Source organism: Osmerus mordax, chromosome 4 (assembly GCF_038355195.1).
Source record: "Osmerus mordax isolate fOsmMor3 chromosome 4, fOsmMor3.pri, whole genome shotgun sequence".
In the NCBI taxonomy this organism is placed as follows: Eukaryota; Metazoa; Chordata; class Actinopteri; order Osmeriformes; family Osmeridae; genus Osmerus; species Osmerus mordax.
The window spans coordinates 7,470,284-7,487,819 of NC_090053.1; the positions used below are offsets into that span (position 1 = coordinate 7,470,284).

Here is a 17,536-nt window from a genome sequence, read left to right on the forward strand (position 1 = left end):
CGTCACATGCACACACGCGCACTGCTGCCATGCCAGCAGCGACCCGCGTAGCAGTTACCGGTCATGCATAATAAGATATGCTGACATTTGAGAGTGCGGAGAGGACACACTGACAAATCCACATAATGGTTTCTGACACGTCGCTGTGCGAGCGAACAGGAAAGTGGTTTCTCGGCATGTGCCGCTCTGGTGGGGAGGAGAGCGAGGCAAAAGGGCTGGGAGGGCTGGAGGGCAGCACTGATACTTCACTATGATAATGTGCCTGGGTCAAGCCTGCCAATAGGAGTATTACCTTTAACAAGGCGTTCACATTAACCTTCTACGCTACGACGCTACGACGCTACGACGCTACGACGCGGGTCTCCTCTCACAGGGTCCACAGTGACGGCTCACTGTGGCTCACAGCTCAACACCTTCAGAAGAGATAGACTCGTGGTGATGAGTAGAGGAGATGAGTGGAGGGAGAAGTGGAGCCAACCAGCGGAGGGCAGGCCAAAAGGACCGGAGGAGACCAGAAGAGGTGAGGCGAGGGGGCGAAAGGTGGATAATGGTTAATTAAGTCCAGGAGGAGAGGAGTGAAGGAGACGATGAGAGAACGAGAGCCAACTGAATGGGAGAGAGGAGGGGGGGGGGGGCCGAGAGGAGGGGGGATGGCAGGACCATCCTGGCGGGGGAAGCAGAGGTGGATGGTTAAAAGCTGGTCAGCTCTGACACTGGTCCTCACTAACTGACCTCTCCTTCTGTTCCAGCCAGATCTAGAGGGCATCACTGGTTGCTGTGCCTGGAATTAAAACTGTCCTCTAAAACGAGGCTCTTGGAAGAGAAATACACTGGCTCGCGTGTTTTGTGTCCAATTTGACGGTAATAAATTGCCCATTTAATTTGAGTCTGCATTCTGTTTATAGTTGTTATATTCGATCTAGAAGATGACATCATACACCTACGTAAGGCTTTTCACCCAGGGAGCAATGCGGAACAAACAGAATGTAAAATAAATGAAAGAGAGAATGAATGAATGACTGGATGAATGAGTGTACTGATTGGAAAATTGGCTCCTGTCTGTGTACTCCCTGTTGTGTTTATGACATAATCTCCCACTAAGCCCCTCTTTATCTCACTCTGGGATGACGCATGTTGACTGCTGAAGAGCATGGGCTTTATACAGTTCCACCCAGGGAATCAGGCAGTGTGCTGTCTGGTTCAGCGCAGATTGGAATATTGTATATCAACGGCTCAGAGGTCAGGACGGGGTCACAATAAGACCAGGTCATACACTTCTGCATATGAAGAATTAAAACCTGACTGATTTGTTTTGTTTAGACAATTAGCCTTTGTGTACTTTTCTGAGGTAAAATGCTCATGGATACCGACATGGCGCCCTACCGACATGGCGCCCGTTTTGGTTAACTGAATGCTTTACGGTGGATAGCATCATTTGCTAAGTTTGGCCTCAAAATGGAATTATGTCTACATTGCTGGGTGTCATTTTTGGTTAAATTAACACTGGGTTCCAGAGGGACTGTGTAACTCTGGGTCAGTGGGAGAGCTCACCTCTGGGTTGGTCCACTTAGTCTTGATCTTGTCAGCCATCTTCTGAGTGCAGCCCAGCAGGTCGTATCCCTCCCGGCTCTGCAAGGCAAATAAAAACCCCAGTCAGGCAATTAGCTCCAACACACGTCCATAAAAGCCTGTATGAAATCTGCCTTTTAACATTTCAGATGTGTCACAAACACAAAGTGGATCGATGTAACACCGGTCGCAGTTATTCGATTTTTCTGCTCCAGCGTCCGATGCTTCCCACATCACAACTCGCCGTCTCGCACCCCATCTCGGTTAACGATGCTGACAAATATGGAATCGATAGATGGCGGTGGGTGCTTGGCGAGTGTAGGATCCCTTTACTCCAGTGGCCCTCCTCATCCGTCTGAATGGCACAGCGTGGCTGTGCGGGCGATGGTGTGGCCTCGGGCAGCCCTGCTGAAACCCCATCTCTGTCTCACTCAGGCACAGCAGTTAAGCCATATTGCACCAGCAGAGAGAATGGAGCAGCTGGATAGCTATCCACACTACGACATCACCTCTTAGTTACCACCAGGGATGGATTCAGACTCTACTGCACACTTGTGAAATCAGTGCACACTTCAATACTTGAACAATTCTGATCCAGAGCTATAACCTTGGCACCTTGATCTGTGATTCGTCCAGTATAGTAAATGTAGTCTGATAGTATCTTGTTGAATTACGCATACAGGAATAACAGACTTAAGTGACTTATAGTGAACCGGAACCACAAATAATCTGTTAACAAGCTAATGAGTTTTTACTTTAGAGTTCAGAAAAAAGAGGCCAGGTCCTAGATCCTCCTGACCTCTCAGTTAAGGATGGCTTTTTACTAAATGACTAAATGTAGAGGGAATGAACAAAACAAAGGCAACACGTTCATGAGTCAGGTGGGAGTCAGGTGGCTGAGCGGTGAGGGAATCGGGCTAGTAATCCGACGGTTGCCAGTTCGATTCCCGGTCACGCCAACTGACGTTGTGTCCTTGGGCAAGGCACTTCACCCTGCTTGCCTCGGGGGAATGTCCCTGTACTTACTGTAAGTCGCTCTGGATAAGAGCGTCTGCTAAATGACTAAATGTAAATGTAAACTCTGATGGGGTTCTGGGACTAAATAAACTCGTCAAATGCATTTGTACGTCGCATGGGGTAAAACCGTCTGCTAAATGAATAAACTGGAACCGTAAATCAACAACTCTCTTGTCGCCGCCCAGATGTGCATTCACTACTTTTGACATTTCCTTCACTTAGCAGATGCTTTTAGCCAAAGTGATGTACAAATAGTACAGTAAAGTACATCTCAGCGACGGTGTCTGTCCTAGCCTCGGAATCCAGGGGGTGACTCAGAGGACACAGCAGAGGGAGGCGCCCGCCACACGACTCAATCTGGACGTGGAGGCTGGGATGCCGTCATCGACACGGAGCTTGAGGGGACACTGGAATATGGTCATCGTGTTTCCGTACAGTTTCCTTTCATACTATCACAGGGTTGGGTCATTGGGGGGGGGGGGGGGGGGGGGGGGGGGGGGGGGTTGCCGTCATGTCGAGTTATGTGTAAAAAGTAGGCAGAGGAAAGAGGTGACTGTACATGTGCCAGTCCTGAGGTTATTGGTGTACTACTGGCATGGATAGGCTCTGTTCATATTAAGCTGTACAGTGTGTGTTAAGATGGGTATTAACAGCAGAGGGCATTACTCATACTCTTAACACGCTAACACACACACACAATGCACATACACACTTGGTTATGCATTTGCCTCGTTCTGTAAATCGCATATAAGAGAGAGCTTCTCCTTCCCTCAAGGGCATAGAGCAAGTGTGAAAGTAATTTCTCATGCCCCATGGCCATGAAGCTCAACGCCCAATGGGAAAGCCTCTCGCTGGAAGCTGCCCGGCAACCCACCCATGCTAAGCGAGTGGAAGGATGAGGGATGTTATCCCCGTGCGACTGACCTTCTGCCACGCGTAGGCCTCGTGCAGGGTGATGATCTCGTGCTCGCGGTGCTGCCCCTGCACGGCGCACACCACACAGATGACCTTCTCGTCGGGCTTGCAGTAGAGAGAGCCCTCCTGCCCGTGCTCCTTGCAGCGCAGTCTCTCCACCGTCACCGTGTCCCTCCTCCCAGGCTCCGGAGCGGCCTCCCCCGCCCCCCCCGCCGGCCTCCCCCACTCCCCCGTCTGCCTCGGCGTGCCCCGCCTCCTCCCCGGGGTCCCCCTCGCCGGCCCTCGCCGCCTGAACAGACCCGATCTCCTCTACGCTGGCCTCGATGCTTGAAAGGGTTTCCTTCATTTGTTCCTGGAGTCCCAATCTCACCCCTGCCCCTGCCTCTTCCCCTGCCTCTGGGCACTCCCCTTCCCCAGGGTCTCTGTCCCGTCCGGGTCTCTGAGTGAGAGCCCCCTCCTGGCTGTATGGCGACAGGAGGTGGCGTGTGCTGACCGCGTGTTTGACGGCGTGGGCGGGGCAGAAGGCAAAGCCGCAGGTGTGGCACACTTGGGTGGCGGGCTGGGCCTCGTCAGGCTCGCAAGCGTCACATGACCCGTCCATCTGAGGAAGGTCCTCCTCTTCCTGTTGTTCCATGGCGCCACTCCAGGGCTGCTCCCGATTGGTCATCCTCACTTGGGGGAGATAAAGAATGAGGCTGGAGCAGATGAATAAACCATGAAGAGATGCAGAGAGGAGCTAAGAAGCTGTGAGGAGCAGGTACACAAAGAGCAGAGGAAAGCAGAGAGAAGCAGAGGAGCAGAGAAGAGTAGAAAGTTGCAGGAAAGAACACAGGACAGTGTATTTATAGTCTTGGCCATGGGAATAGACTCATACTGACTGAAGCGGGTAGGTTGTTGTGTACTAAAGGTTATAGTCAGCTCATCTTATCACATGCAGTAGGGAATATTATCACTCTCACCAAGTCTCTTTCAGTCTGCCTAACAGCGTGTCCCTCATTCCACAGACATTTTCAAAGCACACGTAACTTTCTTTCTCACTCGTTCTCTTTTCCTCTCTCTCTCTCTCTCTCTCTCTCTCTCTCTCTCTCTCTCTCTCTCTCTCTGCTTTGTGTGCACCTTCTCCAATTTTGTAGACACATACACACAAAGATACACGGACACACTCGCATAAAACTGCTGAGTGAACATCCTCAGCTTGACCGAAAGCATTTACACACACACACACACTCTCACACACACACACACACACACACACAAACACTCACAAACACTTTTTCTCTTTTAGCTCCACCTCCCTGTGTCCAGCGTCAGGCCTTTGACCTTTAAACGCTTCATTTGTTTTTTTTATCTTTCGTTCCTCTCCCTCCCTCTTTCAATTCACTCAATGGGAGAGAAGTCTGAGAAAAGAGACAACTCGCTTTGCCTGCCTGACACACACAGCAGGCACACAAACCCTCTCCCCTCCATATATCTGCCACCCTTTCCTCCCCTCCACCCCCCCCCCCCCCCTCTCTCTCTTTCTTCTCTTTCTACCTGGTCCCATTGGACCTCCCTCTCTTTGCTGTGCTCATGTGTTCTCTCCCCTTCTTTCCCAAGACACAAACAACCACAGGGCCTCACTGCACATAAAACATCCCCTATTCCCCTCTCTGCTGTCGTCGTTTCTCTGACTCACATGCACACACACAAAGCAGCCACCCAGTGGGTCTTACCCGTGCACTGCTTGTGCTTCTCTCCAGAGTGTTCTCGCTGCTTTGTTTATGAGTCAGGCTCCCCTCTATTGTACCTCTTCTCCCTTCTCCCTCTGATTATCTTTCTGTGCGGGGCTACTAGTTGTCTGAAAGTGCAGGCAGTTGACTGCTAGTTAGCACTACCCTAGCATAGCGGCTGAAATTATGCTCCACTTTGACTTGAGCGGCTAAGCTAACAACTTACGTCGGGCTGAATTCACTTCCTTGTTGATACCAGCTGCTGCCTGTGGGTGTATTTTTCACTTCCTGCTTTTGCGACGAGAGCGAGAGACATGCAGAGGGAAAGAGAGAGATAAAGAAAACATGCGGAGGAGGAAGAAAGTGAGAAAAACAGGCTTGACAACCACAACAAAGACCGAGGGTGCAGTCCACAAGAGCTAACACAGACAATGGAGCAAGATTAGCAGGCTTGAGAGAGATCGAGGACACACTTATGTTCTGTGTGAAGGGAGCTAAGAGGCTATTGAGTTGAGGTCCACTGTAGTTTGTCAGATGAGTGTTGTTTCTCTCTATGGCAAAACATAAAATGAATGTAATACCTAGCTGAAACACGAGTGGCCTTCAGTTTAAGTAGATGAGGGTGGATGAGCTATTTTTTGCAAATGACAGATTGATTTAAACCTGGCTACAAAAAAAAGTTGTTATACTCAAACAAGAGACAGCACAGCATTGGCAGATAGGCAATTGGCAGATAGGCAATTGGTAAAGACAGCAGCGATTGGTACAAGGGGCTTTGCTAGACCCTATTTACTGGGGCATGTGCCTCTCAAAAAAAATGACATTTGAGTTTCAACTGTTTATTTTATCAGTCAGTGCATTCATTTAGATCATTTAAACTCAAACATTATAACCACATGAGTCCAACATATTACATGAAGCTCAACCTCAAGTTATTGCGAGAAAACTCCCCGAACCCGTGGGCCTATATTGAGTAGGCCTGTGCCCCAGTAGAGCTTTATGTCTAGCAATGCATCTGCTTGGTAGGCCTACTACTGTGGTAGTGGCCACACTACCAACACTCTAAGCACGATCAACTCATGCTAATACATGTTTGATTTAACTGTTGGACCACATTCTTTTCAGAGGGATAAATGAGGGGGTTTGGTGGAAGAATGCTTTTGGCCACCTGAAACCTAGACCCCTCCTAAACAGTTACATCTTGTCTACACACTTCACAGAGCATTCAATGTAAAATTGGTCAAATCGATTTGTATTAAGTGTGTTCACAATTTATTTTGTTTTGTGTGACTCTGGCAATTAGCAGGGTTATTGATTCGGGTTTATAGAATAAACACGAGAAAAGGAGAAAACAAAATATACACTACACATTACAATACATTGTGTAGCAATACACATTACAAAAGAGAAATGCTAAAATAAACTAGTTTTAGTTCTTCTCAGACAAAGTTCTGGATACTATAAGCAATTCCATAGTTCAAGTAATCACAATATTCTAAAGTAAAAAATAAAAGATGTTTCTCTGAACATAAATGAGAGGCAGGTGTTGGTTAACAGGTTGGTCAGAAAATATTGACTCAAAGCCTCAGCTTGACCACTGGTATTGACGTGAAAGGTCACTTGTGTCCAGGCCAGGGCAGACAGAATGTCAAACAACAACAACAACACAGAAGAAAGAACCGTCTTGGGAAGAGAGCAACATGTCTTCTTTCTAACCAGGTAAGCACCTGGGTGCTCTTTTCCACAGCTCTCCGCTTCTGTCTACCTGTCTGGTCACTACGGTGAATTGTAAAGCAGAATCAATATGATATCCTGGGTGTCAGTCTCAGGAGCGCTGCTGCTGCTGTTCATCTGGGTCCGTGAAATGAGAGAGAGAAAGAGAGAGAGAGCGGCTTGCAGGTGAGATCCGAGATAAATGACTTTGTGAGGAAGTGAATAGACGAGAGAGAAAGAGACAGTGATGATGTTGGAAGAAAGGGAGGGTGACCGGCAGGCAGAAACTGAACGAGTGAATAAAAGAGAGAAGAAGAGAAAAGGAATGTGGGGAGGGAATGAGATTGGTAGGGGAGGGCTTGGAGGCAGGTAGATAGCAAGGGAGAGAGGGTGGGAAGGAAGGAGATAGGACACATTCCGAATATCACTAGTCCTAACACCTAAGGCAGTACAGCATTCTATATCAGGAATCATACCCGCCAAACCCATTACAAATTCTGAAAACATGACTGTTCTCTTGTGGTGTTAAGTGTTACATCCAAGTGATTCAATGAAACATGCATTGCTCAAACAGTCCATGAGCTCTGAGATAGAAATACTAAGTACTGTCTTTACTCAAAGATCTCACTCTATCTTTTTTATCCGTTCCGTTTACCTCTCCCTCTCTCTTCCTCTATCTCCGATGTATCTTTCCACATACATCTCACCCTCCCTCCTTCCCTCCACTCCAATCCCTCCCATCTAAAGGCAGACCATAGAAACACATTAAGCCTGCCTAAGAGTGCTCCCGTATGAATATAAAATACCTCCCACACACCACATCCATTCATCCCACACAAAGGCCCATGCAGTCAGCTGGGGGGGGCTGATAAAAAGGTTGGCAAATGATCTACTTTACTCAGTTTGTATTTTCTGTATTTGTGTATGTTTTTCAGTAGATTTGAATGGGTGTGCATGCAAAAGTGAGAGTGAGTGAGTATGGATGCCCGTACATTGATTTTATGGATATTAAAAAACCACATCAATCTCCATCTCTATATACTGCTGAATGATTCTAATCCGGTTTCAGAAGCACTCCCCTGTCCATGCCACCATTCCCTGGAATCCCCCCAGGATCGATATCTGGCCTTGCAGCACGCATGCCTTCCCTCAGTAAGCTGTTGGATCCATCATGCAGTGGGAGAGAGCCAGCGTGTCAGGTATTATAAACCTGGCTGGCGCTGGACCTTATTACCCCCAGCAGATGGGAAAGGAAGGAGTCAGTCGGAATTGGTATGAGAGAGCAGGATGCTAACACTCACAAGGGAAAGCTTAGAAATGAGCAATGAAAAATATGTACGCACACGGGAAAACATGACAGTGTGTTTATATAGCGGATCCAGTGGAAATTACCCATATTAATAATGATCAGACAGGAATTTAAATGCAAGCAGACTGATGGTCATGTGATCATTCAGCAATATGTGCCAGCTCCATCCTCTGTCAGCATGTGACTGAGAAGACCCATTCCCCCAGTGTTGTCAGACCCCGCCACTCAGCCAGCTGTCTAAAGGGCACAATCTGAAACGATTCCATCACCGCCGTCTTTCCCTGCTTCCACTATCAAAGCCCCCCCGTCATATCAATCAGCTGCCTGGTCAAAGGCAAACAACTGTTCCCCCGGCCTCGGCATGGAGCTGCAGCATGGCTGAGAACACAAACGGACTCAGTCCTTGGAGAAGGGTGTTTGATGTTCCCTGCAGCCTCCTCACTCTTCGTTTCCAGCTCCGGCTGCAGGTTCTCCAGTCACACAGACATGCTGACAGAACAAAAACTATGGCTAAAGACAGGCAGGCGAGCAGACAGACAGGCCAGCAGTTTGAGACACTGACAGACAGACACACAGGCACGCATGCAGGGCAGAAAAAAAGTTTTCGTACGCCTCTGCCCTCTGTCAGATTGTTGTAGAGCACTCCTCCCAGGTCCTGCCGCCTCGTTCTGTCTGATCAGCAACCACCGTCCTTATCAGCCCCCTGCACACCGGCAGTCCCCACGGTAACCGTCTTCCGTCCGTGTGTGAGGGCAGCCGTGTGCATCTGCCGGTGTCAGGTGGGACTCCCAGCCAGAGCTAGCTCTCTGCTGCAGCACTGGGCTAGCACAACTGAGCAATGTTGACAGGCTAACAACCAGCTGAAACAGCCCAGTCACAGTGTTGTACTGAACACCAATTCATCTGCCTCGTTGGACCTCTGTCTCAATCCGGTTTTCTTTTATTCCGCAATTGCTTCTATCTTGATTTCTTTTGATATTGACCACATCAAATTACAAATGTAGAATAGTATTCTACATTTTACATTTTAGTCATTTAGCAGACGCTCTTATCCAAAGCGACTTACAGTAAGTACAGGGACATTGCCCCGAGGCAAGTAGGGTGAAGTGCCTTGCCCAAGGACACAACGTCATTTGGTTGGCATAGCCGGGAATCAAACTAACAACCTTCTGATTACTAGCCCAATTCCCTAACCACTCAGCCATCTGACTCCCACATTCTAAGGATCCGCTTATATGATTATACAATAAGGTACTGTATGTTCTTTGACAGTAAAGGAATGCTCTTGGAGTGGCTGCCATGTTTCATGTTCCAGCCTCTTTGCTGTGCCATGATACTGTGGCTGTATGACTGTATCTCCAACCCTGCTTTTATCTAGCCCAGATCAGCCAGACGACCGAGCAGCCTGTCTCCTCTGCTCGGAAAATAAGTCTGGAAAAGTCTGAACCCAAACACAATAGGAGGTTTGTCTGGTACTGTCACGGCTTGGCATGTAGTTAGACACTGGAGGGGCCTGCTTCGCCTTTATCTGTGATTCATCTCTGGCAAACAAGCCTGCGCCCGCTCCTAAGTGCTGCTCGGCTACACTTTAGAGGATCAGCCACTTCGCAGCTGCAAGTACGTCGGGCCGTATCGGCGATCCGGGAGACAGGGTGTGATCACAGAGCTGGCTGCTCCCGCGATGATGCTGCAACCGGGGGCAAGTGTGGACAGAGAGGATAAGGATCTAGGAGGGGAGTCAACGTGAGTAAGCGTGGAGGCACGCGTGTGCACCCCCCTCAAATACACTCCCACACACACACACACTCACACACACACGCGTACACACATATACACAGACACAGAAAGAGACACAAGCAGACCCATGCCCAAGCACATCGCTCTCTCCTTCTCTCTCCCCCTCTCTCTCTTTCTGTTTTCTATCAGTGCATGCTTGCAGAGAGCACATCCGGGCACTATGAAGAAATTGTTCTTCACTGTCACATGCTCCGACACAGCTGTGGCCCTGACAGCTATGACAGTGAAGCTGAGGACACAGAGCAGCTCTTTGGCTCCACGTCACAATGAGAGGCAATGTCTCCTCCCGGGGCCCCTCTGTGCTGGCCCCTGAGTGTGGGCGAAGGGCCCACAGTGGTCCTCTGTGTTCCCTGCCTTACAGCACCCTGGCACTATCCTGACACTACCTTGGCACTGTGCTGGACCATGGAGCCCGTGGAACTCTCTGGATCAACACAGTCTCAGAACCAGACCGTGCCAAGTCCGCTGCCTGCCACACATTGCCTGGTCTAGCTGACAGGTATTGAGTATATGTGTGCGTGTGTGGAAAATGATGTGTGAGCGGGTGAAAAGACAGAGAGGGAGAGCGAGAGTGCGTCTGTTTGTGCCTGTGCATGTGTGAGAGGGAAATAATAGAGAAAGGAGAGGGCAGGGGGATGGGGGAAGGGGTTGGAGGGGGCAGAAGGAGAACACAAGAGAGTGGAGAGGTTATCTGGAAGGTGAACCAGCCCCAGCATGGTTTGGAGGCTGTGACCTGCAAAATGGCTGGGAACGCTTTTGACCTCTGACCGTTGAGTGATGTAAGCTTTCGGGCCGAGTGTTCAATCTGTCCTCTTCCCTTCAGTCCTGCAAATCTCATTTGAAATATTCAGAGTGGAAACCCATTGAGAGAACCCAAGTATTTGGAGTCTTTTGGAAAGCAGCCCCTTGACTCAAGCTATAGTTAACCTTCCCACCCTTCCACATTCTGCTTGACTCTGTACAGCCTGCTCTCATTCCCAAGGTGCTGGCGGCAGCCCCCTTCACTCCCAGCCTGGGCTGTGAGAAGGGGATAAGGGAGGGGTTGGGTCTGGGTTTGGTTCAATTGTTCAGGTAATTACATATTTGAACGTGAATGAGATTTTTTACAAAGACATTTCTGCCACAGGGCAAACAAAATGCAGGAGAAGCCTTTGTGTGTGGGTATGTTGATGTGATTGATGGAGAGGGTAAGAGAGAGCGAAAGAGAGAGCGAAAGTAAGAGAGAGAGAGAGAGAGCGAGAGAGAGAGAGAGAGAGAGAGAGAGAGAGAGAGGAGAAAAGAGAGAGAGAGACAGAGGAAGAGAGAGATGGGGGGGAGGAACACATTTTTAGAAAGGAGAGAAGAGAAAATGAAAGTGTGAGTGAAAGGAGGCAGATTGTATTTCGTCTTCCCGGAAAGCACTGCCTTCATGCAAACAAAAGGATGAAAAGGATGACCTGCCTCTATTCTTCCTCGGACTCAGCTTGACTGACATACAGTCCTCCCTCCTTCACCCTCTCTCTCCCCCTTCCTCCTTCCACCTCCCTCCCTCCCTTCTCCCTGTGTCAGTGTCCAATATAAACTCTTAAAACAATTATTGAACTGCCAGAGGGGCAGTGTGCCGACTCAGCATACTGAGAAAGCAGACTACCTGTCACTGGCAGAGGGGAGGGAGGGGTGAATCCAAGGAAAGGAGGGAGGATGGAGGAAAGGAGAGAGGGGTAAAGCCAATTGAGGGAGGGAATATTGAAGGAAGGAGAATGGTATGAAAGCACAAAAAGGAGGAAGGATGAAGGGATGGAGGGAAGAAGAAAGGAAGAATCATCACAATTTTTTTTAGATTTAATGGAAGTTAAGCAGCTTATTGGTTTGGCTGACTTTGCAGCTATGTGTGTGTGTGTGTGTGTGTGTTTGTATGTGTGCTTATGTGTGCTATATCCATCTCTGCGTATGACGCCTTTGAAAGAAGACAAACCATTCGGGACAAAAGCAGATTATGAGATTAAATGATGGTAAGAAATATAAATTCATGAGTAACTGAATTCCGACAGTACGCAAAATGGGTCAGAAATCATTCCCTAGTGTGTGTGTGTTTGTGTGAGTGTGTGTGTTTGTATTTGTGCGTGTTGTTGTGTATGTGTGTCTTAGTGTGTGTGTGTGTGTGTGTGTTTGTGATTGTGAAGATCTCAAATCTGTGTCCCGTCTGCTCTTTGATTGTGCATCATTTTCTGTGGCAATGCTGACTTTTTAATGACATCACCAAGATCTGGGAGGATGGGATAACACAGCCGATCCAACTCTAGTGCATTCTGGGAAGTCACTTCCTGTCCCTGGTCTGCCTACAGTGTTGTGAGTCTGTGTTTATACAGGTTCACTAACATGACGGGTGAAGGAGCAGCACCGTTCCACAACATATGCAATGTACCACGCTGGGTATGAAGTTACTACCATCCTGTAGATTACCGTAACACACTCTACATTTGCACAAATAATTGGGTGTGCTCAAGCCTTCGGCGAGAGCACAACCTTTGTTCTCTCACATATATATTTATTTATTTATTTATTATTATTTATTTTCGCCCCCCTAAGGATCAGTCAATATTTGGACTACATACACAACGGCGGTGTCAAAAGGTTCGTCTTGGTAGCGATTGCGTTGGTTGTATTTTTAATTACGTTCCGTTGCATGGTTTAAGTAGAAATTGCGTTTTTGTGGTGAAAAGTGAAGCTAACGGTGGCTAATTTGCTAGCCACAGTCACTGACGTTACTAACGTCACTACGTCACTAACGTCACGAAAACACGCGTGACTACCTGTAGCAGAACATTCGTTTCACATCTGTTAAGTTGGGGGATAGCTAGGCTAACTATAGCTTTACTGCAAGGCAGCTGCAGGAACGCCACAAGCAAAGAGGCCAGGGTGATAACTATTTACTCATTTTACTTTGTGATGTGAACACAATTATGAAATGTAATGTACAATATTAGCTGATATTATTAAGGAAGTAGGCCCACATCTACTTTTGGAAACGGTAGTCTACTATTTCACTGAAGCATTAGCATCATGACATTAGCCTCTGTTGCCCGGGCAACACATACTACAGTGGTCTATGATGCATCTGTTTTCAATCTTTAAAATAAACATTCCTCACAAATACATTTTCGTTGTAGGATTTATTATGACATTACATTACAAGTAAACGATTTGTGGGTGAAATTATCATTACCTGTGGTTCTAAACCAGTGTTGCTCACTGCAATGCTGTAGCCTACGCGAGACACTACAAAAACATCTACACAGCTGTAGGAAGTCAAACGGCGACAGAACATGTTCGGCACTCCCCTTACTGTACTTAATCAAAAGTCTATCTAACTACTAACCTGAACTTCATTGCCACAGCCTAAACGTTGCCAATCTGTTCATGAAAATAATTAATTTCAGCCTAAACCGTACAACGGAACGTTAAATCCAATTCAACCAACGCAATCGATACCAAGACGAACACAGCAGTAGTCTACTAGTACTGTACCGTAGTAGTACAATTTACCGGGGCAGCTTCTCCACACAGGGCTATATCGCATTTTGCGTTGTTACTGACAATGATCGCTACCAGTGAGCTTTTTATGAATGAGCGATTTTCCTCTAAATAAATGTCAAGCTTATTTACGTTTTGGGGGGCATATTTTCAGTTAGCAGATGGGACTGTCTGAATCGCGATTCCATCTTCTACTGCCGGGTAACGTCGTAGAATAATCTTCAAAGGGGGTTCTCTATTAATGAATGAATGCAATGAGTAGGCTACATGCCTGAAAATATCACGAGAAGGGAAAAACTTAAAATGACGTTTAAGTCATAGAGATTAGGTCCATTTTTACACCGGTCTGCCAAATTTATTCGTTTTGATTCAACGATGAGGCTGCCTCTTGCAGGGGAAATGAGAAGACATCTATTTCATTCTACACTTCACTCGTATTTTCAGTTGTAAATGAGCAGCAAAAAAAAATGCCGTTAAATCTATTTAATCTTTATAAATAATAAGTATGCATTTTCATATAAAATATACATAAATCAGTTGTAAAAATGTCATTCAAAAACGGACCCCTGTGCAACCGACGCAAGCAAGCACACCCTACAATTTCCCCAGAAATTGTACCCTCTCTAGTTAGGTGTGTTGTTTGCTGGGCATGCAGTGAGTGTGTGTCTGCATTATTGTAAAATGCCGATATTTCTGTTGAGATACATGTGTTTGTGTGGGTGTGTGCGTGGGTGTGTGTTAGCTCAATGCACATCATTAGCAGGAGTCAACACCTAGCATATGGCAGCAGGTGTGTGGCAGTGTGGCAGAATGAGTGAGAGGGGTGATGAGAGTCTGCAAGTGTGTGTGTGTGAGAGAGAGAGAGAGAGAGAGAGAGAGAGAGAGAGAGAGAGAGAGAGAGAGAGAGAGAGAGAGAGAGAGAGAGAGAGAGAGAGAAAAGAATGGAGAGAGTGTGTGAGAGAGAGAGAAAGCGGAAGAGAGAGAGAGAGAGAGAGAGAGAGAGAGAGAGAGAGAGAGAGAGAGAGAGAGAGAGAGAGAGAGAGAGAGAGAGAGAGAGAGAGAGAGAAAGAGAAAGAGAGAGAAATAAAGAAAAACAGAGTGTGATGGAGAGCGAGAAGGAAAGAGAGCCAGATTGAGGGTGAGAGATGAGAGAGACTGATAGAGAGAGAGAGAGATAGATAGAGAGACAGATAGAGAGAGAGAGATAGATAGAGAGAGAGACAGATAGAGAGAAAGAGAGAGCGAGAGAGAGAGAGAGAGAGAGAGAGAGAGAGAGAGAGAGAGAGAGAGAGAGAGAGTGAGAGAGATGGAGTAGAGTTTGGAGGCACCTAACACTGCACTCCTCACACAGCAGATGTCACATTCTGTCTGGCAGTGATCTGTGGGCCTGCTCTAATAATACCCTCTGTCTGTCACTTTCAGAGCTAGCCCGCACACGCATGCACACACCCTCACTCACTCACTCACACACACACACACACACACACACACACACACACACACACACACACACACACACACACACACACACACACACACACACATACTTTACCCATACACACAAATCACAAAAACACACATGCATGTACAGTGCAAACACTCACACGCACACACACACACACACGCACACACACATCAGAGCCAGACTCAGCTCCAGAACAGAGACAGGACTGGAGAGCACTCTCTCATTGCAGAGAAGTCCGATCTGTTGCTCCACACAGTATAAACACGCAGAACTTAATGATAATCTTTAGCATGCTAGTGGTGATGATAACCACAACCAGTGTGATCTACTAATGTTGAATTCATACTGTTAAACACATGTATATATGAGGATTGGTGTAGCTGTAGGGTAGAACATTTGACTGCAGACCAAAATGTCAGTGGTTCAAATCTTCCTCTATGTTGCTTTGGAATCTGCTAAATGAATGCATTGTGTGATGTTGATATTCAGCTTGCTCTGAAAAATCTAACACTTTTACAAGTGTCATATTCTACTCAGTGCAAACCCGTGGTTTGAAACCGTGTTCTGTACAACGTCCTTGTGCTTTGTCTGCAGCAAGCATACTGCTGGTGACCTTGACTGTTTGGTAACCTGATGAAATCATCTTGTGAGCCGGAAGAGAGAAAGGGAGGACCAGTTAACGCCTGTAGCCTTGTGGTTTAATAGGCTATTTCTTTGTGCATACATATACATACAACATCTGTAATGAAGGAGCTTTCTGCATGTATAAAGTATTCATAAAAAATCATGACATAACCACTGTCAATAGATAAAATGACTGAGAGACACTTAAGTACACTCAGGGCGAGGATAAGCTTTTTGCAAACAAAGGAACAAGTATTCCACATTGCTGTTTCTGCCTTTTGTGTGCAACTGGAATAGAACTACACGTGCAATGGTTTAATTTCCATGACAATTGTTATTGCGAGTGAGTAGACTTTAATATAACCAAGGAGTGGTTTTCACTGGCTGAACAGCACAAGCTTGGTCTTATTTGGCAGTCTGGGCTGTTACTCTGAGAGAAAGAAGAGTGAACAAACACAGACCTGAAAAAAGCATGGGGAAAGAATAATGCCTTTTGGAACATCTCCCTATCTGCGTTCTCTCTCTCTCTTTCTCTCTCTGCCTTCTCTCTCTCTTTCTGCCTTCTCTCTCCCTCTCTCTTTTCTCTCACTTGTCTCCTTTATCTCTCTCTGCCTTCTCTCTCTCTGCCTTTTCTCTCTGCATTCTCTCTCTCTCGCCATCTCCGTCACTCTTTCTCTCCACCATCTTACGTCAGACTTTCCCTCTACTTTGTTCAACAACAACTAGAATAGGGAATTCAGTAGTGGTGTTGTCTCCTTTTCTAGTAGCAGAGAGGGCAAATTTGTATGGTAAAAAATTCCCTCATTTGTCACACCAGAGACATGAACACGCAGATTCAAGTCAACACTGAGCTTCTTCTCTGTTGGGGTCTGTGGGTGGAGTGAGTGTGTGTGTGTGTGGGAGGGAGGGAGGGAGGGAGAGGACGTATAACAGTCTGAACATGAAAGAGCTTTTACTTAACCACCAACACCCCGTAGACCAAGGGATTGTGGGGGATTTTGTCTCCTCGCTATGTGCATGTCGTCGTCTTAGACGCCGGGTCTTGTTCCCTGCGTGCGGCCCTCCGCTGCATGTTAAACTGCCTTTGTTTGTAATCAATCAGCACAAATGTTACAGGAGCACAACAGGGTTCATTACACATCCTGCTAGGAGAAATGACACCAGTCTCCACATCTATCATCTTCACACACCACAAACCCCTGCAATCCAACACCCACTGCTGAGGAACAAGGACACGTACAATGGCTGTCTATGTCCTATAATGTTCCCGGCAAAGTCACGCCAACCGATTCAGATAGCATAGGACCGAGAGGCAGGTGTCTGGGAGCTGTCCTGATAGAAGACCCCCAGGGTAGTCTGGGAAATGTCAATGTCAATGTTATAGGAACGTCTAAATTACATTGTGTGCGGGTGTGTGTGTGCCTTTGTTAGTGTGTGCGTGTGTGGCCTGTCTGTGTGTTTTAGACACTCCTATGGCCGCTGTGTCTGGAGCTTTCCTGCAGTGTGGTGCAACACCTTATCTGACTGGACATGCTAAAGGGAGGTCTACAGGGACCAGGGAGAGGAATGATATGTGTGAAAACACTCAAGCTGTTCCAGGCACCGACTAATACTTGACAGAGGGGGGAAAAAAGAGAGAGAGAGAGAAGGAAGAGGGAGAACTGGTACGAGAGAAAGCATGACCATAACAACAAAAGCTTGGTTCTCTTTGAAGTAGCCCCTATCGGCTCCCCATTCGACCCCCTCCCCCTCCCCCCCTCCGGGTCCGTCAGCAAGCCGTAAATCGGCGCGCTCATCCGTCAGGACGTCTCTGTAGTCCAGGAATGCCTCCTCGGGGCTCTGAAGCCTGCTGAGTTATGGGAGCACCTGGAGAGAAGGGAGAGGGAAGAGAGGGCGAGAGGGAGA

General features: G+C 47.4%; 1 protein-coding gene across 1 annotated transcript in view; it reads right to left on the reverse strand.

Moving 5' to 3' along the window:
- The window catches only part of trim44 (tripartite motif containing 44), a 31,322-nt gene extending 25,969 nt beyond the window's left edge, over positions 1-5,353 (reverse strand). Inside the window, exons 1-4 of the mRNA XM_067235328.1 lie at positions 5,214-5,353; positions 3,872-4,173; positions 3,511-3,696; positions 1,552-1,629 (exon numbers count right to left, since the gene is read on the reverse strand). Of these exons, the coding sequence (XP_067091429.1) occupies positions 1,552-1,629; positions 3,511-3,696; positions 3,872-4,168 (561 nt within the window). The 5' untranslated portion in view covers positions 4,169-4,173; positions 5,214-5,353. The remainder of the gene's footprint in view (positions 1-1,551; positions 1,630-3,510; positions 3,697-3,871; positions 4,174-5,213) is intronic.
- Between the last annotated feature and the right edge of the window lie 12,183 nt (positions 5,354-17,536).